This window comes from Thalia democratica, chromosome 4 (assembly GCF_965202585.1).
Source record: "Thalia democratica chromosome 4, ktThaDemo2.hap1.1, whole genome shotgun sequence".
NCBI lineage: Eukaryota > Metazoa > Chordata > Thaliacea > Salpida > Salpidae > Thalia > Thalia democratica.
The window spans coordinates 79,686,161-79,713,436 of NC_139168.1; the positions used below are offsets into that span (position 1 = coordinate 79,686,161).

General features: G+C 24.0%; 2 protein-coding genes across 2 annotated transcripts; both read right to left on the minus strand.

Annotated features, from left to right (window-relative positions):
• Nucleotides 1-6,023: 6,023 nt before the first annotated feature.
• LOC145833673 (uncharacterized) lies at nucleotides 6,024-8,061 on the minus strand. The gene is made up of 3 exons (XM_082940821.1): nucleotides 7,999-8,061; nucleotides 6,587-6,730; nucleotides 6,024-6,299 (listed from the first exon to the last, which is right to left on the minus strand). Exons 1-3 carry the CDS (start codon nucleotides 8,059-8,061, stop codon nucleotides 6,024-6,026), a joined length of 483 nt encoding a protein of 160 aa, XP_082796947.1.
• Nucleotides 8,062-14,109: 6,048 nt separating this feature from the next.
• Nucleotides 14,110-16,059, minus strand: LOC145833674 (serine/threonine-protein kinase pim-3-like). The gene is made up of 5 exons (XM_082940822.1): nucleotides 15,990-16,059; nucleotides 15,649-15,780; nucleotides 15,275-15,420; nucleotides 14,666-14,809; nucleotides 14,110-14,400 (listed from the first exon to the last, which is right to left on the minus strand). Exons 1-5 carry the CDS (start codon nucleotides 16,057-16,059, stop codon nucleotides 14,110-14,112), a joined length of 783 nt encoding a protein of 260 aa, XP_082796948.1.
• Between the last annotated feature and the right edge of the window lie 11,217 nt (nucleotides 16,060-27,276).

Consider the following 27,276-nt stretch of genomic DNA (forward strand, 5'->3'; position numbering starts at 1 on the left):
TAGTTTTTGTAATATGTACTATGATTACTTAATTTAAACTACTGATATGAAAACACACTGTTCAAATATTACTTACATTTCAGGCCACCTGTATTAAACAATAAATTTTACTACTATTTTTTATGCTTTACTACACCACTATACATATTAAACACAACATTATAAGATACTAAGTTTTACAAGTACCATATTTTAGTCTCTTTAAACTTAATTGTAGATTTGTATACAATATATACAAGTTAACATGTAATAAAAAAGCATCCAACAAACTTGTAGCTTTTGCAGTCAAAACTACAGTTTGATAAAAATTGACAAAAAATTAAATGCAAGCGAGCAATACAAACTAAATAAATTTATTAATTTTAATAATTATATGTGTTTAAAGTTTAAATAAAATCATATAACTTATAAATAAAGACGTTTGAATGATTTAAATTACCATTTTATTGAAATTAACAACACTTTTTACTTTTAACAAGTTTGTTTGAGCAATGCTTACATATCTTAACTAACTTATTTTCCTTTCAAAAGATGATAAATACTCACATAATTAATTTACCAAACGAAAATTCGAGTTTAAATTATTAAAATAGAAATCAAAACAAACAAATGAAATTAATCAATTATCAAACCTAAATAAGATTATCAGAAGGAGCATACACTATTTAAAAGCTTTAAAATTTAATCATAGTTGTTGCAACTGCTAATAACTTTTTCTCTACTAAATTTAAGTACATTAAAACAGTTTAATATATTATAATAAATTTGACAAAATTTACATTGCTCAATATGAGAAAATACTGCACTATTTGTTGGTCTAGTAAGTTAAACATATGTAACTTTAATAGTTATCAAGTTTGCTATGATAGACCGCTAAGATAAACATTTTACTTTACTTTGATTATATCAATAAAAACATCTTTTTTCTTATGTTTAAAATAAACAGTAAATTTATAAATCAAATTTCTATTTAACCATAAAAAAAACCCCAAGCACTAAAGAAACACTTTGGATTTATTACAAAAATTTCAGTATCAGATTTTTTTCTATAAGTTGAACAAAACAGTTTTTAAATTATTTGTAATTGTAAATACTTACTTATTGTTTCACTTTGCATAATCAATGAGATCTAGTGACAGAGAGGTCCACCGGTTCCGCATCATTGATTTGTCATGATCAATAATGCAATTTAAGAACAGAAACTGAAAAAAAAAACAAAGTTATAAATAGTATAATACATAAAGTTGATTTAAACTGGTATTTTTATTAAAATAGTCATGTGTGTGCATGTCTAACAACTTAAGTAAAGTACACACAACTGTTTTGCAAACAGAGATATTAAATTTGTATAAAAAATCATAAAAATATTACTTATTAAAAATGTGTTTTATTCATTACTATACAAACAACTTGGTTTACATTTAAAATAATTCTCATAGTATAAAAACAACATTGCCACTCTTTAAAACAAAAAACTATCCTTAGTGACCTTGTACAGTCCTAAGTCATCCTGTGCTTTTTTTTCAAATCATATTGAAAATCTTAATTTGATTGAAATAAACTTTTCAAATCAATATAAATCATGTTTTAAAACAAAACAGGTTATAAAATATCAAAACATTGTTACTTGACCAACTTTATCTGTATCAAGGTCTAGAAAAAACTGGCCTAAGACTTTTAAAAACATAAAACTATTTTGATTTGTCCTTACTCAACCTTAGATTTAAAAAATTCAAACTCTGCTGAACAATATTAAGTATTTTGAATGTATGGCAAGCATGATACAAAATACTTATAAACTTTTGGTGAAAATGTAAGGTTTTCAAAATTATATCTTTTTTTACAACATTATACTTATACAAAGATAAAATGTTTTAAAAACAAGTGTTGATTAAATAAAAGTAATTTTATACATTTAGATATATAAATGTAAAAGTACTGGGTGTAAGGGACAGGGGTGGGGGCTTATAAATTTATATGCTCATCTGTTTACCAGAGGTCTTAACTACTTTATCTACTTTATAGATAGCTGATTTATAAATTAAATGTTATATGTCATCAGTCACATAAAGGTTAGAATTTTTTTCTATACCCTTAATAGGTTTTAACCAAAACACTATGTTAAAATTTTAGCATGGGTGCCATACTTTCAGAAAAAAAGAATAGTTTAAGTTTGTGTATCAGGTTAAAACTTTTTTTTATAAACTTATAAACAGTTATATAAAAAGTTATCTACTGCTATGATTAAATAATATGTTAATGAAACTAAAACTTTTAGCTTTTGTGTTTTACCAGGTAAAATGTATTATACTGTTATCTTAATCTTCAAATTACATACATGGTTTGTCTTATAGTATGGATCTGTTTGATATATAAGAGTTAAACAACTCTAAGTTGTAGTTAATAATACTATTATTAAAACATACTCACCACTGTACTATACCAAAAACTTGCAGAAATAATTTTATTGGGTGGGTTGTAGAAGAAGATATTGTTGTAAACAAACTTTCAAAACACTAGGTGCTTATTTCGTTTTAATAAGTATTCGCTGTTCAAATACTAGTTTTATTACTTACAAAACCACTGTACGAAACCCAATTTACAATTTAATTTAAAAAACTTTTTACGTTTAAAATGACCAAACTATACAATTAAAAGTCAAAAAAATTAAATTCTTGCAATATTCACAAATTTCAACATACTATCAAAAAATTACAAAATGTAAAATTTGACTAATAAACTAGGTTTTAATAAAAACATTTTTTGATTAATTTTTAATAGATTTCTTTATAAAAATTGTTACAACAGAAGTATTTATTTTCACATCTAAAAACTCGCACAAATAAAAGTTTTAGAACGTTTGTATAATGTTTCAATTTTGTTAAAAAATAGAGTAGTTTTATCCGTGAAAAAATATGTGGATGAAAGCTTAACTTCAAAACAGGAAAAGAAAGCAGTTACTAATTAATGTTATATTTACCAGACCAAAAAAGTACCAAAAAATAAGTTTAATAATTTTTGTTTAACAATACATATGGTTGGAAAAATTAATGTTTTGCTTTAAAATTTAAAGAATATTATAATTTATTTTAGGAATTTTTACATAACAGTGTATACCATATAATTTGAAAAAATAAAAGCGTCAATAAACCTAATCAAGTTAAAATGTCTTATTTTTGTATGTCTATAAAAATAAACAGTAATTAAGTTGGTGTCTATTGTTAATGTTATTTTAGTTTATAAACTTTTCAGTTGTTGGTTTTATAAGTAAACATGTGAAACTGCGGTTAATTTTCTTAATGATTCTTGTAAAAATTAATAATTTAAAACTTAACTTTTATCAGTACTTGTGCAATTGATATAAAAACTTCTAACTGAAATATAGAATTAATTCAATAATTGCTTACTTAGATGCTTTAAACAGCTTTCTTATTATATGAATATAATTTATTAAACTTAAGTAAAAGAAATAAAAATGTTACATAATAAAGTTAAATAAGCATTTGTAAGCAAGTTTTAAATTTTTCTAGTAACTAATATTGTTTCCTACAATAAAATTAATATAAAAAAACTTACAAAACGAATAGTAAAAACTTTTATTTTAAACTAAGACTGTCATTTAATTTTTTTTTAAACTTGAAAAATTTCATTGCTTTGCCACTACTTACTTTTCACTAAATATGTAATGTTGTTCTTAGCAGCTTTCGAAATGACTAGCAGCTAAAATAGAAACATTGAAAAAAAATTCAATTTTAAAAGCTTTAAAACAAGCATATTAATTTAAACTATATACACTTGTTATAAAATGAATGAAACACTTTGACATTTTTCGGTCCAGTTTTTACTTAAAGTTTTTATTAAAAGTAAGAGCATTGTTATCATTATTTAAAAAGTGTTTCGTACAATGTATAATTTACAAGGTATACACAGATTTATATTGCAAATGAAGATTTAAAGTAAAATGTGAATTTAGAAAACAAAAAAACTAAAAAGATTGCTAAAAAAGTTCGAAAATAAATTAGTTATGTTAGTTTGTTATTTAAATAAATAAGCTGCTAAGATTAATGTCTAGCTACATAAGTTTAGCAGTTATAAGTCTGTAAACTTTGTATATTGTATAGTATCTACAAAGTTACAATAAATATAATTGTTTTTTAATTACATATTGAACTTTTCTTCAAATCATGTTGAAAAATAACTTGCAATTTTTAATTTTTTATCGAATTTACTTACAAAACTCACACAAATATACGTTTTAGAATGTTTGTATTATTTTTCAATTTTTGAAAAAATAAAGTAAAATCATATCTCAGTCGTTTTGAAAATATTGTTAAATTAAATTAAATTAAATAAATATTAGAAAATATATAACTGTCGTGTTAGTAATCAATTAAAAAAATTATAGTTTACAATTATACTATTTTAATATTAATTTTTATTTTGAGTAGAAGAATTTGAAAACAACTACATAGCTGTTGCAAATTTAGATAAATTATATGGCAAAATATCATAAACTGAATAAGTATTGACTAAATTAAGATTTTACTCCAACTTGGTTTTAGTTTAATGCAATGCTCTTAAGTATTTTTGTGTATGAGTGATTTTTTATTATGTCTTAGACAATTTTATAAATTAATTGTACTTGTTTGATGCTGTAGATTATATTTTTATTTGTTTAATTTAATCAACTAAAATGATAACAATAGCACTAATTTAACCAACTTCTAAATTTGTAATCGTAACTTTTTTTTTTCTATAATTCAGTTATTTAAATATATATGGACCAATTGCCAAAGTTTTACTCTTTAATTTAGCTGTAATCAATATATTTTTAAGATTTTTTATATAAATTCTATTTTTTTTACTTATTTTAAGACGTGATTAACACCTTTGAAATTTACTAACAATTAAAGTAGGAGTATATAAAAAATATTGATTTCACAAGCTTAACAATAAGCGTAGTTTATTATAATAAAGATTCAAATTTCTTTTTATTTGAATTTTGTTTCGAAAAGTTTGTGTTTGGCGTTTAGTTATTATCAATATTTTACTTTGTGAATACAAAATTTTTAATATAAATTTATTGAATTGAAAAGTTTCAACGTTCACAACATGTTGAGTGAATAATTTTTGTTTACATTTCTTTTTCACGTAGATACTTTTAAATACTTAATAATAAAAAACAATAGTTAAATTAACTAATTGGACTTTAATCAATTCATCAAACCAGTTTTTAAACTATACTACTTTTTTATAATCCTATAATATTAAAAGCTTTTAGTGCTTCTACTTCCCTAAAAAATAAAAAATAAAAATTTGATATATAAAGAGTATAACAAAGTTTCTAATACTTGTAAAGTATAAAAGGAAATACTTGCAAACAAGATCGCAAGAATTCAAAAAAAAAAAATTGGTCGGAAAGCTGCCGGGACATTTCGCAAAACCAAATATTTGTGTATTTTGAACGCTAGGTCGGAATTTCGCCCCATTTTAATTCAAATTCTTATTTGGTAAAAATTATATTTTTAAATTAGATTTTTACTTGTTTACTATCTAAAAAGTAAACACGTTTCTAATTAATTCAAACATATTTTATTTCATATAAACAAAAACATACTAAACGCTTTGTCTTGCTTCATAGATGGCATGTTTAATGTTTATATTAAGTGTTTAAATCATTTTTATGTATGTTAAACGCTTAGAAATATTTCTAAGGTATGATATACAAACTTATATTAGTATTGAATATTATAGTTTGAGAAACTTCTAATTTAGAAACTGTTTTTATAAATTTAAGTAGGTTTCTTTACAGCTAATCAAATTGGAAAACATGTTGTTATTTTTACAACTAAATATTAAAGGCTATCTAAAATTTTAATAAGAATTGGAATATAAATCAAATAGCAACACATTATAGTAATGCAATTTATTAAAGCAAAAAATTAATTACGAAAAAATATCAATCAAACTGAATAATTATATAACTTTTTTAGAGAAGTAGTTGTATAACTGAACACAATTTTTTATCGTCTCATCCATCCATGCTTCATTATCTTCTGGTGCGTGAAGGTTCCGCTGAAAATGTCATTCAGCATTTCAGTGATAAATTTGTTAAACTTCAATGTGCTCTTATCCCTCGGTACCTTGAAGTTTTTCTTGACTTCATCGTCATCGTCGAAGATGAAATCACCTTCCACCATCAGGTACACGGAGACCAGCATTCCGAAGATGTCGGCGTCCTTGTATGTTCTCTCCTGGATTATTCCCGGAGATCTGTATCCTTGCGTGCCAACGCAGTTCTAGTTTTCGAACGGCTTTAAACAAATAATGTAAAATTTTGTTTTGTTTTTATTAAGTTTTTAAATCATGTTAACAAAAATATGTGGTAGTTTTATATAAAAATTTAGTATCTGTCATTTTAAGTTTTGTAAGTCTTAAATTGAATATTTATTAAATTATAAATAAATTTTATCGATGTTTTTATGTAGTTTTTAGTATATTTAAATACATTTGAAGAAAAAAATAAAAAAAATTTAAAATTTTATACCACGTGTATAGCTCAGTCATGTTTCTTAATAAAACTGACCTTATCGCTTTCTTTGTGAGTGCATCCGAAATCAACGAATTTCACTTCAATGTCGCCTTCATGTTCTCTTATTAGTATGTTGTCTAATTTAACGTCCAAATGGTACACCCCCTTCTGGTTCATGGGATTGATCGTTTTGTACGCCTAGAAAAAAAAATTGTTGGTTTTAAATCTGTTTAAAATTATCATAAATAGCACAGGTTAGTTACAAGTTATAGTGGTTATCTACTGGATACGGATCATATGTACTTTTCAAGTGTTTCTTGTAACATATAGTGTAAGGTTCGAAACTTAATTGACTTTAATCAACCTCTGTTTTCTTTGCTTAATACAAGTATTATTTTTAAGTCAGGATCCGGATACAATATTACCGCTCCTAATTTTAGCAAACTTTCCTGACCACTTTTATTTGTTTTAAAAGTTGTCTATGTAAAATTTGTTAGCAATTAAAATGATAGATTAAAGTTGTAAATCAGTACATCATGCAAGAATTTTATTGTGTTAAATGCTTTTTAGTCCGCAAAGAAAATCTGTAGTTTGCATTGTAGATAAATCTTTATTTATTTATAAAATTTCGTTTAATATATAGTTTTTTCGAAACTCATATGGTAGTATCATAATCTAATTATCTAAACCTTAATTAAACTTATGCCTAAAAGTTACATTATTTTAACTTAAAAGCTTATCTTGCAACAAGAAAAATTATCTATAACACATTTTTTTTTTCTTTTTACATTCAAAAAGCTAATTGCAATTGAGATTTGAAAAAAGCAAACAGTATTTTAAAACTGCAACTATTATACTGCTTATAACTATCGATTACTTTAGTTCATTGCGTAAAAAATAAGTTGCTTAGCAACTAACGGAAACGACGCGTGCTTCTCTCACTTGTGGTTAGTAACGGCTGCGCAGTAACAAATGCAATCAGTGAAACATCAACAATTAATCATTAAGAAACAAATAATTTTTGCTATGTTTGTTTTATAAAACAAGTTTAAAAACTTTAAATTTTGTTGCCAGACTTATGCTGGTTTAAACTTACTCAGTTAAGCATTTACGTTTATTGTTAGTATAGTAACTATCTATATTCAACTCATATTAAATCTTATGATAAGTTTAAGTTGATAAATATACAAAATAAATTAAACTACACAGTAAAAAAACAACATTATTTTTTTTAAATTAAATTCTGTTCAGAAACTTAATTTGTAAAGCTGTGAAAACAGCTTACAGTTATTATCAAACAGTATCTTTTTCGTATAAATATATATTAAGAATATTGTTTTCAAAGCACTAATACTTTCAGTGTATTAAAAAAAAATTCTCTAATAATTTATAATAATTTTAAGTTGATTTGAAGAGAAAAACAATGTTGTCATTAAATATAAATAGAAGAAAGCGTTTATAATCACCTTTAAATGTATTCCAAGGAAGCGTTTGTAGGAATTTATTTTAACGGTCAACTGAGAAAGCATTTAATATATTTTATTATAATATAAGTGTATCAGATTCAAACAAGGGTTCAAACATTTTACTGTATTATTCTTTTTTATAGATTGAGAAATATTTAAAAATAAGTTTTATTATAAATAAAAATGATAAAGTTAATAATAAAGATACGTGTTAAACTATTCGATTGTTCAGAGTATTTTTAAATTAAACAGCACTTTTTAAGGATATGATTAAAGAAAAATTTTTTTTAAATATTTTATTATTGTAATTATCCTGCAGTTTATTGGGTTTTAAACCAAAATATAAATTAAATTTTTCGAAAAAAATTGGAAAGACAAACTTATGTGTATGGTAGAGTGTAATTGTTAAAAACTTATGTTAAATCAATCACTAATTATAAAAACTAGTTACATATATATTGGTTTACATAAATTACTTTTTACTAAACCAAACACACAAACAAATTCAAGAATCTTTAAAAAGTAATGTTTTAACAGCTTAAATCAACATAAAAATTGGAATTAAAATTAATAATTTAAGCAAAATGTTCTTCATTTTATTTATTACTGTTAAATTCAAATATGACAATTTAAAAAACTTAGAAACCCTTAAGCACAATAGTTTTGCTAAACTAATTACTAAAGTCTTCTGTTTTGATAGTAGCGATTTTTAACTTTTTACCTTAAAACAAACAATTTGAAAATTATAAGAAAAACCAAATAAACATAGCTGTTAGAAAATACGTGATAAATTAAAAAGAAGTTTTTAGTTTTGACTGAGAACTTTAGTTGCATTAACCCTGTTGTTTCTGTTAAAATACCTTTAAGTTGTATCTGTTATGTGTCCAGCAAGGTATTTATACTTACTTAAACTGATATATGATTCGATAACGTTGCTAGATCTTTGTAATTCGAATTATCCTAATAAAGTCAATGAATATTTTCAAACTGTTATCGGCTCAAACAATAACACTATATTTAAATGTATAAATATTAACAAACGCAGTTTATTTTTACTTACAATAAAAGTCTTTTTTTATTAAGTTCAGTTGTTGTCTAAAATAACAGTTAATTTTAGAAAGTTTTTGCTGTAATATTGCTAAACTTAGTTAAAAATCCTTCAATAATTTACTTCTATAAGTATTACTAAATGTTGATGTGGTGTATTGTAAGTATTTTTGATTCAAGCATGATACACATAGATCTATCGTGTTTTATTAGTTATGTTTAATTTATATCTATCTTTATAACTATATAATTAAGTTTAGGAAATTAAGTGTTTGAAATTTTTAGAAGTTTTATTTAGCTCTACAAGTGATCATTCAAAAATCGAGCTATCAAACAACTTCATGTTTTATTCCATGCTGTAAAACTTAAACTTTTATTTGTTGGTTTCGTAAAGACAACATAGATTTTGAAACAGTTCTATGCGTTTTTCAATATGCAGCTTTAAAAAACTATATTTAAATAAAAAAATAACATTAAAACATACAAAACTGCTGTTTCTAAAAATTTTTACTTCTACCATCTGTCTTATTGCAATCTTATAATTAAAAACACATGTACTTAACATTATGATATAGAAGTAATATTTCTTTAAATGAATAAAACATTTTTAAAACTTTTGTTAAAGTATTTAAATACACGCAAATACTTGTTTAACATAACAATATATATATTTTATAGTTTTATTATAATTATGCACTTTCAAGAAACTCAATTTTTTAAGCTGTAGAAAACAACCTATAGTTGTTAACAAACAGTATTTTCTCATTTTCAATTTAATAAAATCAAAAATCACAAATAAATTAAATCAACATAGAATTGAAAAGAAAAGTGTATTGTCATTAAACATAAAAAAGAGAAAAATATTTATAATTTCCTTTAAATGCATTTTAAGGCAACGTGTTTAGGAATTTATTTTAACGAATAACTTTCAAAGCATTTGTTAGATTTTAGTGAAATCTAATTGTATCAGGTTCGAACTATGGTTCAAACTTTTTATTATATCAAAGGTTTTGTTATAGATTAAGAAATATTAAGAAAACCAGTTAGGTTAGTAATAAAAATGTTAATGTTAGTAGTAAAAGTAATAGCAAAAATTTAAAAATTTGAAGTAATTATAAATTAAGTTTCGCTTTTTAAGGATTTGATAGTAACAAATAACAGTGTAAGTATTTCAATGTTGTGAAAACTGTTAATGCAAATATTCTGCAGTTTAGTATATTTTTTTATCAAGATGTTACCTTAATATTGCAGAAAAATTTAAACGACAAAATTTTCTGTACATTTGAAGTATATGTTGAATCAAGCACAAACTTTAGAAACTAGTAACATTTCAATGGGTTTACATAAATTACGTTTTACTTAATCAAATTCATTTATAAATTTTAGATTTTTTAATAATAAACATTTAAAAAGCCTTATTAAGTAGAAAATTATAGATGAATATTATTACTATTAGCTAAATGTTTTGCATGCTGTTTTATTATTTTCAATGTATATATAATTTATAGTTATTTTAAAGAATAACTTTTACGTCATTTTAAATTAAAGTTCTGTAAAAGACAGCTAACTCAAAAAAAAATAAATTTATATATATTATACTTTATAGATTTCGTTTAAACATGAGTGATTTATACTCATTTAGTGAACATTAACTATAATTAACAGCCTAGTAAAATTACTCATATTCTAAGGTTTAAATTTATATCTATAAATCTAGTTCTAACTCTTATTATTAACCTAATAAATGAAGTTTATAATTGAAAGACATGTTTTAGTTAAAATTTTGTGCAAAAGTTAATAGAAAATGATAGTATTAAGATGTTTTATAAACTCTTTTTAGTAACAATTGTTTTGCGACTTTAATTCGTTACGTATTTAACAAGTTAAAATTAAATAATGGGTAAGTTTAACAATTTGTACCTAGGTGGCAATTATTGAAAAAAAGTTTGGGAAACTTTGTTTAGTTGCACTATACAAATAATTATTTATAAATAAATTCAATATTTCAAAAATTTCAAAGTTTATAATAATCTAACGAAAGATTATAGACTTTGACTTAAAAAATGTGAGCTTCTATTAAAAAAGTTTGTTAGAAACAACCATTTAATAACATTCTATTATTGTTTTATAACGTACGTTAGATTTAACATATAAAATTATAAAAGAAGTTTTAGAACTGACTAAACCGGTTTTCATGCAACATTAATACTAGTTTTATATGTTAATAAAACTGTTATGTTTCTTTAATTTCAGTTCCGATCTAGTTTTACTATTTTTTTTTGATAAACTTGATGTACACTAACTAACAAAGGCGTACATACTTACAGTGCATTAGCTGTGTATAATTTTCGTTATATCTTTAATTAGTTTTTATTTTGCAAAAAGTTAAATTACTTCAGAAGAAATAACGGATCATTGATAAATTTATATATAGAAGTTAACATGCCTACATACATTTGCTTAAACTATTTTAATAATATTTTGACAAAATAAGATTAGGATAACTCTGAGTACAAAAAAAAAGAGTACAAATCGAAATTTTGTTCGATATTCAGTAATATAAAGCTAAAATTTCTTTCTAAAAAAATGAGTTAATTATAACAAGCATTTTATTTACAGCATTTGTCAATTTCTATTTAAAACAACCTACTTAAACATGACTTATTGTTAGAACTAACCAAAAAATGTGAAAATAATTATGTATAAACTGATGCCTTGTTACAACTGTTAACTTGAATCAAATAATAAAACAAAAACTAACTAATAATATGTAAATCAAGTAATGAAGCCGCTGAACTGAAGTCGAAAACAAGTAACTTAATACCTAAAAACTAATTTAACGATAATTCGATAAAACCTTGTATTATGTAATCATATTTAAAGTCTAAAATGGAACTGGTTCGTAGTGGAAGTTTTCTTTTATTGCCAGACATATGCTGGTTAATACTCCTGGGGAGGAATATACAACTTATAACAACATGAATAGTATTTATGTCTGTTAATAAACGTTTGATTTATTATTTAACGTGTAATACGTAAGCAGAAATACAACGTGACCTAAATAGATTATATAAAAATACTTATGTCGTAGCAAAAGGTGATTGTAGGTTTTTTTTAAGAAAAGTTACAAATACTAATTTTACAATTTACATTAAAATATTAACAATATAACTTTTTAATAAACTTTTAGTCGATGGAAGTATATTATATAGACTTGTATTTTAAATTTATATTATTATTTCATAAACTTAGAACTTTTATTATTTTATATCAATAAAAAAAAGAGAACTTATATTATCTATTGATAGCTTGTAGATATTGAATGTGTTTACGTTCAATTCTTTTGTTAGAATTAAGTTTTAAATTTTTCTACATAATATAGTATATATATTCAGACATGTTTAGTTAAAGAAGTTGTTTAGAACCAACTTAAATTAAGAAAAGCTTTAAAGTCACTATAGTAATGTTATTGGTCAGTTATAGTAAACTTTAAAAATAAGAACTTAAAAAATAATAAAATTAAACTAAGTATTCAACTTTGAGACTTTACAACTTTTGTAACTGCTTTTTTTTATTTTCAAAGGGCATTTTTAAGTTAGAAAATGTTTTGAAATCCCTGCCGTAACTTGATTTAAAATTCAGGACTAAAAAACTGAAGGAGTTTTGTGAGTTGATCCTTCCAGTTTAAATAAAAAGCCAACTGTTTTTGAGAAATTTCTTAAAGATTTACCGAATTTCTTCTAGTTCTTTGAAAGTACATGTTTTGAGTTTATTTTTAGACAAAATTTTATTTAAAAAAAATATATTGTTAAATATTATATCATTATTGAAAAGATACTGTAAAATTACATTACACTTGAATTACAAATAAATAAAAAACTGATGTTTTCAAAAACTATTTATATGAGATAGGTTGTTTTTTCAAATCAAAATTTCACTACCTAACATGAAAAATTAGTTTAAAACTCTAGGGTTTTCCAGGTTTTCCGTCTAAATTGTCAAATTCTAGGTTTTTTAAAGATTCTAGGTCTTTTGGCCTTGTAAATGGTCTGTTATGACATAAATTAAGAATAAGTTTCATTTAAAGTTTCCTTTATATGAGTATAAAGATTCATAACTTTTTTAGAATATTGTTTACAAATATTTTTGTTTGGCATTTTGTTATTATCAATGTTTCACTTTGTTCAAATATAATTTAAAACTAAGTTTTCTTGAACTAAAAAAGTTCAACGCTCCCAACATTGTTAAGCGAATAAAAATAATAATTGTTTTTATTTTATTTTTTAGTAACTTACTTTTAGATGTTAATAACTACAGTAGAATAATTTAAATGAACATATGAATTTTATTGCAATTCATTTAATATTATTTAAATCTTACTGCTTTTTTATAATCCTATTATTGTATTAAAAGTTTATAAAGCTTCTATTTCCCTTAAAATTAAATTTCAAGATATTTTTGTTAAATAAAGAGCAATACAACTTAATCATTAGAAAGCATTTTTACAAGCAGGATCGGAAGAATGCAAATTAAAAATCGTTTCGTTTTGAGCGCTTTGTCGGAATTTCGCCCAACTTAATTAGATCTCTTATACTTAAAATTCTAAATTAAATTGAATAAAAACTCCTCAAATTATATTTTACTTGTTAATTATATATAAATACGTTTCTTATTTAATTTAACAAAAAACTAATATTTATATATGACAAATTTATGTTTAGATTAAATGTTTTAATTATTTTTACTCAAGTTTAACGCTTCCAAATGATTCCATGGTATTATATATTATTTCAGACTTGTTTTAAATTCTATAATTTCAGAATGACTAATTTAGAAGCTTTTTAATATAAAATTTAGCTAGGTATCTAAACAGCTAACCTTAAAAACAATTTTTTATCTTACAGTTAAATTTTAAAAACCATGTTATTCAAAATTTCAATATAAATTAAATAACGACTTATTCTGCTAATGCATTTTATTAAAGCAAAATGTTACAGAAAAAAAATCAATCAAACTGAATAATTATATAACTATTTTTTTAAATAATTAACTGAACACAAAATTTTATCGTCTCATCCATCCATGCTTCATTATCTTCTGGTGCGTGAAGGTTCCGCTGAAAACGTCATTCAGCATTTCAGTGATAAATTTGTTGAACTTCAATGTGCTCTTATCCCTTGGCACCTTGAAGTCCTTCTTGACGTCATCGTCATCGTCGAAGATGAAATCACCTTCCACCATCAGGTACACGGAGACTAGCATTCCGAAGATGTCGGCGTCCTTGTATGTTTTCTCCTGGATTATTCCCGGAGATCTGTATCCTTGCGTGCCAATGCAGTTCCAGTTTTCAAACGGCTTAAAAAAAAATTAATAACATTAGATTTTTTTGGCATTTACCAAGTTTTGATATCATTTTAACAATTGTAGGTAGTAATTTTATATAAATATTTAGTATCTTTTCTTTTAAGTTTTGTAAACCTTAAATTGAATATTTATGTAAATTAAATTAAATTTACCAAAGTTTTTATTAAGTTATCTGTATATTTAAATATAGTTATTAAAAAAAATTAAAACTTTATATAACTAAGTAAACGTAGTAATGTGTCTAAACAAAACTGACCTTATCGCTTTCTATGTGAGTGCATCCGAAATCAACGAATTTCACTTCAATGTCGCCTTCATGTTCTCTTATTAGTATGTTGTCTAATTTAACGTCCAAATGGTAGACCCCCTTCTGGTTCATGCGATTGATCGTTTTGTACGCCTGAAAAAAAATTTTTGGTTTTAAATCAGTTTAAAATTATCATAAATAGCACAAGTTAATTATAAGTTATAAGTGGTTATCTACTGGATACGGATCATATGTACTTTTCAAGTGATTCTTGTAACATATAGTGTAAGGTTCGAAACTTAATTGACTTTAATCAACCTCTGCTTTTTCTTGCTTAATACAAGTATTATTTTTAAGTCAGGATCCGGTTGGATCCGGATCCAGCTAATTTGAAAACTTTATCCTGATCGTGGAGGGTTGTAATTTTAAAAAAGTCGGAATCCGGATACTAGATTACAACAAATTATTTAATTTTTAGCTTAGATACTTTTTTAATTGTTACTTTTTAATATAAGTGAATATTTTAGTAGTTGGTAGTAATTCAAAATTAATTCTGCCATAGTTTTATTAACAAAGAATTATACAAAGAACATATCTTTAAATTTAAAATTATCAAACCTTCTTGAACAACAGCTTCGCATTCTTCTCATCCATGTATTCATGCTTGTCTAAATAAGCTGAAATATCTTTGAAACCGTCCAGGTATTCCATCACTATGATGTAGTAGTCCTCATAAGTGTACCAGTCCTTTAGTTTCACTATATCTGTTTAATATTGATTATTTTTAGTTTTAAAGTGTTTAACATCTTTGTGATCATTGTTTATGTTCTTTTTTTTTTGCATGCCAAACGTAGGCATTATAGACATTGATACTGACATCATGACTAAATTGAAAGACATGCAAAAGTAAGAAACAGAAAATAAAGTCAAGTATAAGTGATTTCTAGTGAAAAGAAAATAATGTTGAAGGATAAGGCAAACGAAATTCTTACTATATTCCAAGACTGTTCCTTTCACTGCTCCTAATACTTTTTGGTGTTTTTCAACTTCCTCAGGGATTCCAGTAACATTTTTCATAGAACAATATTTTATTGCAACTTTGAGGTTTTCGTGTTTCGGCATGCCTGTGAACAAATGCATGTTACAAATAATCAATATTGTAAAATCTAAATTATCAAAAAGCTGATGAAAATTATTTAAGAAACTTATTTTTAGTTATTTTAATCATAAGTTATTACAGATTAATAACAACGTCAAAACTCAACATTTTTTTGAATTTTTACTCATAGACTTTTAATTTTAACAGAAGTAGTAATTCCAATTACTCAATTACCTATAAACACTGCCCCGTGTCCTCCCCATCCGATGCATTTATCAGTAATCTTGTATTTGTGGAAAAACATTTTATTAGTACTGGAGTATTTCAAATGATAGTCATCAACAGTCAGTTCGCTTTTGTCGGGTAGCTTCAATGTTTGTGTTACGCATTTTCCCGGTCAGTTTTACATTTTTTAGCTATGACTGTTACTGGTTGTATGTTTTTTCGTTTGTTTATTATGGGTACCATTTCGTATTTTACGATAGCTTGTTAAGTGAAGTTTTACTAAAGTTCTGTGTTGTAAAGTAAGTTTTACTTTTATATAAATAAAGCAAAAGTTGAGTTTGTCAGCTTAATATAATTTATTAGTTTGATTTTCATTAGAAGAAATAGGTAAATTAGTTAAGTAAATAAATGAAGTTTAAAGAAAGTAAAAAGTAAACTTACAAAGCATTTGTTTACTGTAGTTTGCATAGTAACAAAAAATGTTGTGAAAATTTAGATAAAAATAAAAAATGCATTTGAAAGGGCATATTACGTAAGATGTATATTTTAAAGAAAAAAAAAGTTTCGCTCAGTATTAGTGGGGCTAAGCTTTTAGGGTGGAGTAGACGGACGTGGTGGCCCTTGAAGAGCGACAGCTTGTGGTGAAAAACCTGTAAATTTTTTTAATTATTCTTTTTCTAAAATCGATATGGTGCAATCTTGTGGATTTGCGACACCTAGCGGATAAAAAAATTAGAAATTTAACTTTGATTTTTATTTAAAATAAACTAATTTCGCGATGTGTTTAAAATTCGTAATCAATTAGGCAGTTTTACAATTTTTTTAGAAGTCAGAGCTTAAAAACCTCGGAAACTTCTTTATGATAAAGTAAAGGTTTACAGTTTTATATTAAATTAAAGATTAACGTTTTTATAATGAAGTAAAGTCTAAATTTTAACAAGGTTTTTAACGTTAACAAGTTATACTGCATATATTATAAAATCTATGAAAAACTGTGAAAATTTATCGATTCTTATCGTTTTTTAAGCGAATGAGATATGTTAATTTTATTTAAACTCTAACAATATAAATAACAAACTATTTAAAAGGTAACATATATTGAAGCTATTACAGGTATTACATACAAAGTAAAGTTTCATGTTTAACTGTTTTAATTGTTTTTTTTTTTTTTGAAAACGGATAAACTTAATAATAAATGCATATTTCTAAGTACAACATTTATAAAACAGCATTCATTACAATTACATTAAGGCAATGGAGTACAATACAAAACCAGAAAAATTGGGTTTGAATCTTTATATTAAGCTTAAACTCAGCGAAATTTTTATTATCAGGCTTCTTATACATAACTCGTAATTACTTGTCCTTTACAGTTTAAATAATATTTTTGTTTGATAGTACAACTGTTTTAAATAAATGTAGCCCGCCTAAAACTTTTCTTCTATGTTCCGCGAGCAACTACTTCTAGCAAAATTAATCTAACACTTGTAAAAAGCTGCCCTCTACTTTACTCATTTATGACAACTAATTTATCTTGTAAACATTATTGTTATGTTCTTTTTAAAGTTTGCAGTTTGTTTTAACACGCTCAAACGTATTTTAAAAAAGCTATACATAAAAGCTGTATCTTAAATTAAGAAAAGCTGTATAGAAATCAGTAAAAGCTTAGAAGTAGAGCAACGAATAAAACTTATAAAAAGTTATTAACTCATGTTTGTTTGTTATTCAAAAAACGAGATTTTTAAGTAAATTTTCTGTCTATGTATGAACTCAAGTTAAATTTATTAAAAATTTTACAATAAAAATGATTTTTTTTTCAAAGCTTACAAAAGTTTCAGTAATTCTTCCACTTTCATTAAATACTAACGTACAAATTTTAAGGTTCGTATTTAACTAAACATAAATTTTTTTGAATCAAACATTGTTTATTTTATCTCTATTTGGAGTAAACTTTACATATAAATGCATATAATTCTAAAACAGTAGTCATTACAGTCATAAAAGCAGATTAAGCGAGGCGATGGAGTAAAGTACCAACCCAGACAAAACGGGTCTGAATCTTGGCAAAACTTATATGGAGCTTAATTTTACATTAAATTTTTAGTATAATTATCAGGCTCTTAATATTTAATTAGTAACCACTTATCCTTTATAGTTTAAAATCGTGTTTCTTATTGATAATACAATTATTTCATGTAAGCCCGCGGAAACTTTTTATATATTCTGCTCGCAACTCTTTCTAAAAAGAATGGCCTTTTATCTATAAAATGCATTTTTTATAAAATCCTTGTATTTTACTCGTCTAAATAAATAGTCTATCTTCTAAATAGTATCAATATATTTTTATTATAAAATGTATCATCTATGTCTGGTGTACTACCTGACAAAAAGCAAGTCGATTTTGTTATGTGCAAATTATAAGTAGTTTATAAAAAATATCACTGTAAAGTAATGTTCAAAAAATGTACAAATAATAGAAATTAAAAGTAGAACGGATTTTACATTAAAGTATGTATTTTGATTTTAAAATTAGCCGAAATAAAATAAACTAAATATTAAATAAACTCTACTTAACAATTTATCTTTCAACTTGTCATAAGCAAGAAGCTAAATGTCTATTAATCGAAAGTTTGAAAAAGTAGCTATAGCCAGTTAACATAAGCTTTAATTCTTTTTGAAAAAGATTCATTTAAGCACTGACTATGTCTTTGACCGAAACTTAGTTTGTAAAATAAAATCTTGAAAGAATAAATTCATTATTTCCCCTATAGTAGCTAGCTAAGTGCTTTATCTAAACTCGAAATCGTTAAACTTAACATAATAATTCTAAAAGTTAAGTATTGAGTACACAGAGATTTTATAGAAACTAAATACCTATACAATAAATATATCTTTAGACCCCAAATAACATTATACAAGAAAGTATTTTTGTAGTTTTTTGTGTACGCAAAAACGTATATGTGTTTAAAGTTGTTTTAATTTAGTTGAAAATTAACTAAAAGGCTTGCGTTAAGTTAAAAATAATGAGCTGAAACAATTTTTTTATTAATTTAAATGACACAAAAGTTTCGTTGTTAAAATTTGTTGGTATACTGTAACTTTCTAACAAAATTTATGTATAGTTTGGCAGTTTTAAATTCATCAAAGAGCTGCGTTTAAAGTTTTAAAAAAATATTTGGTATCCAGTTAAACTTCTCAATAACAGGTTCAGAATGATAAAGTAAAAACTAATAAATAATTTTTACTTATTTAAGCTATAATTTTCAGCTTCAAGCTGAGTAAAAAAAATTGTATTTTCTCGCGTTCATGTGATTTCTTTAGCAATTTTATTACTTTTATAAGTTTATTATATAACTTGTAACTTATTTTGGTAATATAATGCACTGACGAAAGTCAAAATGTACGAAATACAACCAGGCTTGGTAGAAACAATTTCCAGCAAAGTTGCCATAAAAAGTGTCATTCGACTTATTAATTTCATTTATACTGTAAAAATCTGATTTCATTACATAAAATTAGTAGCTTTTAACTTCCCAAGTTGCCAAAACACGACATTGTTAGAGTAAATATTTGCAGTAGCCAATAACACGATTTAAACATTGTTTATTTTACAACAATTTAGTTTTAAAATAGGATATTTTAGTGATAGCTGCAGACCGCGGTAACCTTTATAAAGTGCGGCCCGTGAATAACTTAAGAATAAGAAAAATGACTCTTTAATTGTAAAGTCTGCCAATTTAACTGATAAGGAAATGCTGCAGCTACAAAACTTTTAATTTAAATTAACAGGTTCAACAGATATTCTTTTGAAATTAACACATATTCAGTTTTTTTAGGAAAAATTCGTAATAAATTTTTGTTATGCTTTCACACCAGAGCCCTACAGTGTAATTTGACCTGAGAACCTAAACAAATCACATTATATTTTAACAACATGTTCATAGTTTATAAACAAGCACGAAGAAATTGCCAAAGCAGGTCCTTTTAAAATACATACTTGGACAGCTAAATATTTCAGTTCAAACACCGTTGATAAAGAAAACAATGTTTTCTTGGCACCTTAACTAGTTTCGTAAAAGCTACCCATCAGTAACGATATTTACAACTTATGTAATTAACAACTGCAAGACTACCAGGATAAAAAATCAGTACATACTAATTACCTCTTTAAATATAATCTAGCTTGTGCAAACGAAATATGCAGTCAACATATACGACTTTGGTAAACGGATTATGCTTACAACGACTTATTAAACGTTTTGGTCTTTACCCTTTTGATGCATATTTAACTTTTTATAACAGTTTTAGTAAGGGACTATTTCTTATCAGAATTATGCAGTGCACAAATAATTGTAAATACAAAAAAAATTAAATTGATTTTTGAACTTTTGTAACCTTATGTAATTCTGTAACTTTATTTTAGATAAAAAACAGTTTATAATAGAACACAATTTATTTAATACACAAAAAAACATAATATTTGAAGATTGGATTCATTCCATGTTTTTCACACGTCCAACGTCAGCAACAAATAGAAGACCACCGGAGAGACCTGTAAGAATAATATATAATTAATAAACCGGAAAAATTATTGATGCTTTTTAAACTAAAAATTAGTAATATTTCATTTAATAATTAAATCATATTAGTGAACAGATGCCGTTAAAAGTGGCTGAAACTCAAAAAGCAACGTAATATGTAATAAAAAAGCATCCAACAAACTTGTAGCTTTTGCAGTCAAAACAACAGTTTATTAACAATTTACAAATAAAAAAATGCAAGCAAGCAATACAAACTAATTTAATTCATTAATTTTAATAACTATACGTGTTCAAAGTTTAACTAAAATCATATAACTTAGCTATTAAATACCACAAAGAAATAAATTATAGTTCTGTGAAACAAAATAGCTTCCACAGCTTCAAACTTTTTAATAACCTCTATTTCACAAGTACTATATTTTAGTCTCTTTAAAATTAATTGTAGACTTGTAACAAAAATTATAGTAAAACAATCAAAAAACATACAAGTTTAAAATGTTAGCTACAAAATCTACATGTTATTGAAAATTAACACCAGCTTTTAAATTTGACTTAAGTCAGTTTATCTTAAAGCTTATAAAATTTATACATATGTAAACAACAAATAAATAAAGACGTTTGAATGATTAAAATTTACAACACTTTTTACTTTTAACAAGTTTGATTGAGCAATGCTTACAAATCTTAAATAACTTATTTTCTTTACAAAAGATAATAAATACTCAAAAAATTAATTAATAAAACAAAAATTCGAGTAAATTTGAAAAAAATAATTATAATAGCAATCGACACAAACGATATAAAATTTATAAATTATAAAATCTAAATAAGATAATTAGAAGGAGCATAGACTATTTAAAAGCTTTATTTTTCAATCATAGTTGTCACAACTGTTATTAAATTTAGTAAAGAAAAAGTTATTTACATTAAAACAGATTAAAATATTATAGTAAATTGGACAAAATAAAATGAGAAAATACTGCACCATTTGTTGGTCTAGTAATTTAAACAAATGTAATTTTAATAATTCTCAAATTTGCTATGATACACCGCTAAGATAAACATATATTTAATTTTGGTTAAATTAATAAATACATATTTTTTCTTATGTTCAAAATAAACAGTCGATTTATAAATCAAAACTCTATTTAACTATAAAAAACACCAAGCACTAAAAAAACACTTTGGATTTATTAAAAAAATTTCAGTATCAGATTATTTTTTCTATATGTTTAACAAAACAGTTTTTAAATTATTTGTAATTGTAAACACTTACTTATTGTTCCACTTCGCACAATTTATGATATTTAGTGACAGAGAGGTCCACCGGTTCCGCTTCAGTGATTTGGCATCGGTGAACCAATTCAAGACACTGAAAAAAAAATTATAAATATTACAATTCATAGAGTTGATTTAAACTGGTATTAAATATTTAGTAAAGCATTTTATTTAAACACAATAGATATATAGAATATGTAAAAATTTGTGGCCACATTGTTAAATATTAAGCATGTTCCATCACAATTATCATTGTTTCGTTATGATTTTCTTATTGAATCACTAGTTAAATAAACTTCACTTATTCTTTTAACAAAAAAAAAGTATAATGTGCAACAGTTGTATGAAAAATGTTAGCAGGAATAATTAAAACGACATATTCTGTAAAAAAAGTTTTGAGGCTATTGTTCTGATAAGTTCAAATTTCTTATTAAACTGAACTGTATAATTATTTCTTGACATACAGATTAATATGTCAAGTTGACTAAAAGGTTTGTTGTAGATGAAAAGTTTATAGAAGTTCAAATGACCAGTTTGTAGAGAGCATATTTATCTTTTAGGGTTATAAACTTTGTAAATTGAAACTGTGAAAAACACTCTTAAAAGTTTTAATGATTTTAAACAACTAGTTTTTGTAATATGTACTATGATTACTTAATTTAAACTACTGATATGAAAACACACTGTTCAAATATTACTTACATTTCAGGCCACCTGTATTAAACAATAAATTTTACTACTATTTTTTATGCTTTACTACACCACTATACATATTAAACACAACATTATAAGATACTAAGTTTTACAAGTACCATATTTTAGTCTCTTTAAACTTAATTGTAGATTTGTATACAATATATACAAGTTAACATGTAATAAAAAAGCATCCAACAAACTTGTAGCTTTTGCAGTCAAAACTACAGTTTGATAAAAATTGACAAAAAATTAAATGCAAGCGAGCAATACAAACTAAATAAATTTATTAATTTTAATAATTATATGTGTTTAAAGTTTAAATAAAATCATATAACTTATAAATAAAGACGTTTGAATGATTTAAATTACCATTTTATTGAAATTAACAACACTTTTTACTTTTAACAAGTTTGTTTGAGCAATGCTTACATATCTTAACTAACTTATTTTCCTTTCAAAAGATGATAAATACTCACATAATTAATTTACCAAACGAAAATTCGAGTTTAAATTATTAAAATAGAAATCAAAACAAACAAATGAAATTAATCAATTATCAAACCTAAATAAGATTATCAGAAGGAGCATACACTATTTAAAAGCTTTAAAATTTAATCATAGTTGTTGCAACTGCTAATAACTTTTTCTCTACTAAATTTAAGTACATTAAAACAGTTTAATATATTATAATAAATTTGACAAAATTTACATTGCTCAATATGAGAAAATACTGCACTATTTGTTGGTCTAGTAAGTTAAACATATGTAACTTTAATAGTTATCAAGTTTGCTATGATAGACCGCTAAGATAAACATTTTACTTTACTTTGATTATATCAATAAAAACATCTTTTTTCTTATGTTTAAAATAAACAGTAAATTTATAAATCAAATTTCTATTTAACCATAAAAAAAACCCCAAGCACTAAAGAAACACTTTGGATTTATTACAAAAATTTCAGTATCAGATTTTTTTCTATAAGTTGAACAAAACAGTTTTTAAATTATTTGTAATTGTAAATACTTACTTATTGTTTCACTTTGCATAATCAATGAGATCTAGTGACAGAGAGGTCCACCGGTTCCGCATCATTGATTTGTCATGATCAATAATGCAATTTAAGAACAGAAACTGAAAAAAAAAACAAAGTTATAAATAGTATAATACATAAAGTTGATTTAAACTGGTATTTTTATTAAAATAGTCATGTGTGTGCATGTCTAACAACTTAAGTAAAGTACACACAACTGTTTTGCAAACAGAGATATTAAATTTGTATAAAAAATCATAAAAATATTACTTATTAAAAATGTGTTTTATTCATTACTATACAAACAACTTGGTTTACATTTAAAATAATTCTCATAGTATAAAAACAACATTGCCACTCTTTAAAACAAAAAACTATCCTTAGTGACCTTGTACAGTCCTAAGTCATCCTGTGCTTTTTTTTCAAATCATATTGAAAATCTTAATTTGATTGAAATAAACTTTTCAAATCAATATAAATCATGTTTTAAAACAAAACAGGTTATAAAATATCAAAACATTGTTACTTGACCAACTTTATCTGTATCAAGGTCTAGAAAAAACTGGCCTAAGACTTTTAAAAACATAAAACTATTTTGATTTGTCCTTACTCAACCTTAGATTTAAAAAATTCAAACTCTGCTGAACAATATTAAGTATTTTGAATGTATGGCAAGCATGATACAAAATACTTATAAACTTTTGGTGAAAATGTAAGGTTTTCAAAATTATATCTTTTTTTACAACATTATACTTATACAAAGATAAAATGTTTTAAAAACAAGTGTTGATTAAATAAAAGTAATTTTATACATTTAGATATATAAATGTAAAAGTACTGGGTGTAAGGGACAGGGGTGGGGGCTTATAAATTTATATGCTCATCTGTTTACCAGAGGTCTTAACTACTTTATCTACTTTATAGATAGCTGATTTATAAATTAAATGTTATATGTCATCAGTCACATAAAGGTTAGAATTTTTTTCTATACCCTTAATAGGTTTTAACCAAAACACTATGTTAAAATTTTAGCATGGGTGCCATACTTTCAGAAAAAAAGAATAGTTTAAGTTTGTGTATCAGGTTAAAACTTTTTTTTATAAACTTATAAACAGTTATATAAAAAGTTATCTACTGCTATGATTAAATAATATGTTAATGAAACTAAAACTTTTAGCTTTTGTGTTTTACCAGGTAAAATGTATTATACTGTTATCTTAATCTTCAAATTACATACATGGTTTGTCTTATAGTATGGATCTGTTTGATATATAAGAGTTAAACAACTCTAAGTTGTAGTTAATAATACTATTATTAAAACATACTCACCACTGTACTATACCAAAAACTTGCAGAAATAATTTTATTGGGTGGGTTGTAGAAGAAGATATTGTTGTAAACAAACTTTCAAAACACTAGGTGCTTATTTCGTTTTAATAAGTATTCGCTGTTCAAATACTAGTTTTATTACTTACAAAACCACTGTACGAAACCCAATTTACAATTTAATTTAAAAAACTTTTTACGTTTAAAATGACCAAACTATACAATTAAAAGTCAAAAAAATTAAATTCTTGCAATATTCACAAATTTCAACATACTATCAAAAAATTACAAAATGTAAAATTTGACTAATAAACTAGGTTTTAATAAAAACATTTTTTGATTAATTTTTAATAGATTTCTTTATAAAAATTGTTACAACAGAAGTATTTATTTTCACATCTAAAAACTCGCACAAATAAAAGTTTTAGAACGTTTGTATAATGTTTCAATTTTGTTAAAAAATAGAGTAGTTTTATCCGTGAAAAAATATGTGGATGAAAGCTTAACTTCAAAACAGGAAAAGAAAGCAGTTACTAATTAATGTTATATTTACCAGACCAAAAAAGTACCAAAAAATAAGTTTAATAATTTTTGTTTAACAATACATATGGTTGGAAAAATTAATGTTTTGCTTTAAAATTTAAAGAATATTATAATTTATTTTAGGAATTTTTACATAACAGTGTATACCATATAATTTGAAAAAATAAAAGCGTCAATAAACCTAATCAAGTTAAAATGTCTTATTTTTGTATGTCTATAAAAATAAACAGTAATTAAGTTGGTGTCTATTGTTAATGTTATTTTAGTTTATAAACTTTTCAGTTGTTGGTTTTATAAGTAAACATGTGAAACTGCGGTTAATTTTCTTAATGATTCTTGTAAAAATTAATAATTTAAAACTTAACTTTTATCAGTACTTGTGCAATTGATATAAAAACTTCTAACTGAAATATAGAATTAATTCAATAATTGCTTACTTAGATGCTTTAAACAGCTTTCTTATTATATGAATATAATTTATTAAACTTAAGTAAAAGAAATAAAAATGTTACATAATAAAGTTAAATAAGCATTTGTAAGCAAGTTTTAAATTTTTCTAGTAACTAATATTGTTTCCTACAATAAAATTAATATAAAAAAACTTACAAAACGAATAGTAAAAACTTTTATTTTAAACTAAGACTGTCATTTAATTTTTTTTTAAACTTGAAAAATTTCATTGCTTTGCCACTACTTACTTTTCACTAAATATGTAATGTTGTTCTTAGCAGCTTTCGAAATGACTAGCAGCTAAAATAGAAACATTGAAAAAAAATTCAATTTTAAAAGCTTTAAAACAAGCATATTAATTTAAACTATATACACTTGTTATAAAATGAATGAAACACTTTGACATTTTTCGGTCCAGTTTTTACTTAAAGTTTTTATTAAAAGTAAGAGCATTGTTATCATTATTTAAAAAGTGTTTCGTACAATGTATAATTTACAAGGTATACACAGATTTATATTGCAAATGAAGATTTAAAGTAAAATGTGAATTTAGAAAACAAAAAAACTAAAAAGATTGCTAAAAAAGTTCGAAAATAAATTAGTTATGTTAGTTTGTTATTTAAATAAATAAGCTGCTAAGATTAATGTCTAGCTACATAAGTTTAGCAGTTATAAGTCTGTAAACTTTGTATATTGTATAGTATCTACAAAGTTACAATAAATATAATTGTTTTTTAATTACATATTGAACTTTTCTTCAAATCATGTTGAAAAATAACTTGCAATTTTTAATTTTTTATCGAATTTACTTACAAAACTCACACAAATATACGTTTTAGAATGTTTGTATTATTTTTCAATTTTTGAAAAAATAAAGTAAAATCATATCTCAGTCGTTTTGAAAATATTGTTAAATTAAATTAAATTAAATAAATATTAGAAAATATATAACTGTCGTGTTAGTAATCAATTAAAAAAATTATAGTTTACAATTATACTATTTTAATATTAATTTTTATTTTGAGTAGAAGAATTTGAAAACAACTACATAGCTGTTGCAAATTTAGATAAATTATATGGCAAAATATCATAAACTGAATAAGTATTGACTAAATTAAGATTTTACTCCAACTTGGTTTTAGTTTAATGCAATGCTCTTAAGTATTTTTGTGTATGAGTGATTTTTTATTATGTCTTAGACAATTTTATAAATTAATTGTACTTGTTTGATGCTGTAGATTATATTTTTATTTGTTTAATTTAATCAACTAAAATGATAACAATAGCACTAATTTAACCAACTTCTAAATTTGTAATCGTAACTTTTTTTTTTCTATAATTCAGTTATTTAAATATATATGGACCAATTGCCAAAGTTTTACTCTTTAATTTAGCTGTAATCAATATATTTTTAAGATTTTTTATATAAAT

What these genes read in the sequence shown, in the direction of transcription:
- LOC145833673 (XM_082940821.1), bottom strand. Translation starts at nt 8,061, where the DNA reads ATGCTTTCTCAGTTGACCGTTAAAATAAATTCCTACAAACGCTTCCTT. An exon ending in TCCTTGGAATACATTTAAAG is followed by an intron (nt 6,731 to 7,998) that starts GTGATTATAAAC and finishes TTTTTTTTCTAG; the next exon opens with GCGTACAAAACGATCAATCC. An exon ending in CTCACAAAGAAAGCGATAAG is followed by an intron (nt 6,300 to 6,586) that starts GTCAGTTTTATT and finishes TTCGAAAACTAG; the next exon opens with AACTGCGTTGGCACGCAAGG.
- LOC145833674 (XM_082940822.1), bottom strand. Translation starts at nt 16,059, where the DNA reads ATGTTTTTCCACAAATACAAGATTACTGATAAATGCATCGGATGGGGA. An exon ending in CGAAGCTGTTGTTCAAGAAG is followed by an intron (nt 14,810 to 15,274) that starts GTTTGATAATTT and finishes ATTTTTTTTCAG; the next exon opens with GCGTACAAAACGATCAATCG. An exon ending in CTCACATAGAAAGCGATAAG is followed by an intron (nt 14,401 to 14,665) that starts GTCAGTTTTGTT and finishes TTTTTTTTTAAG; the next exon opens with CCGTTTGAAAACTGGAACTG.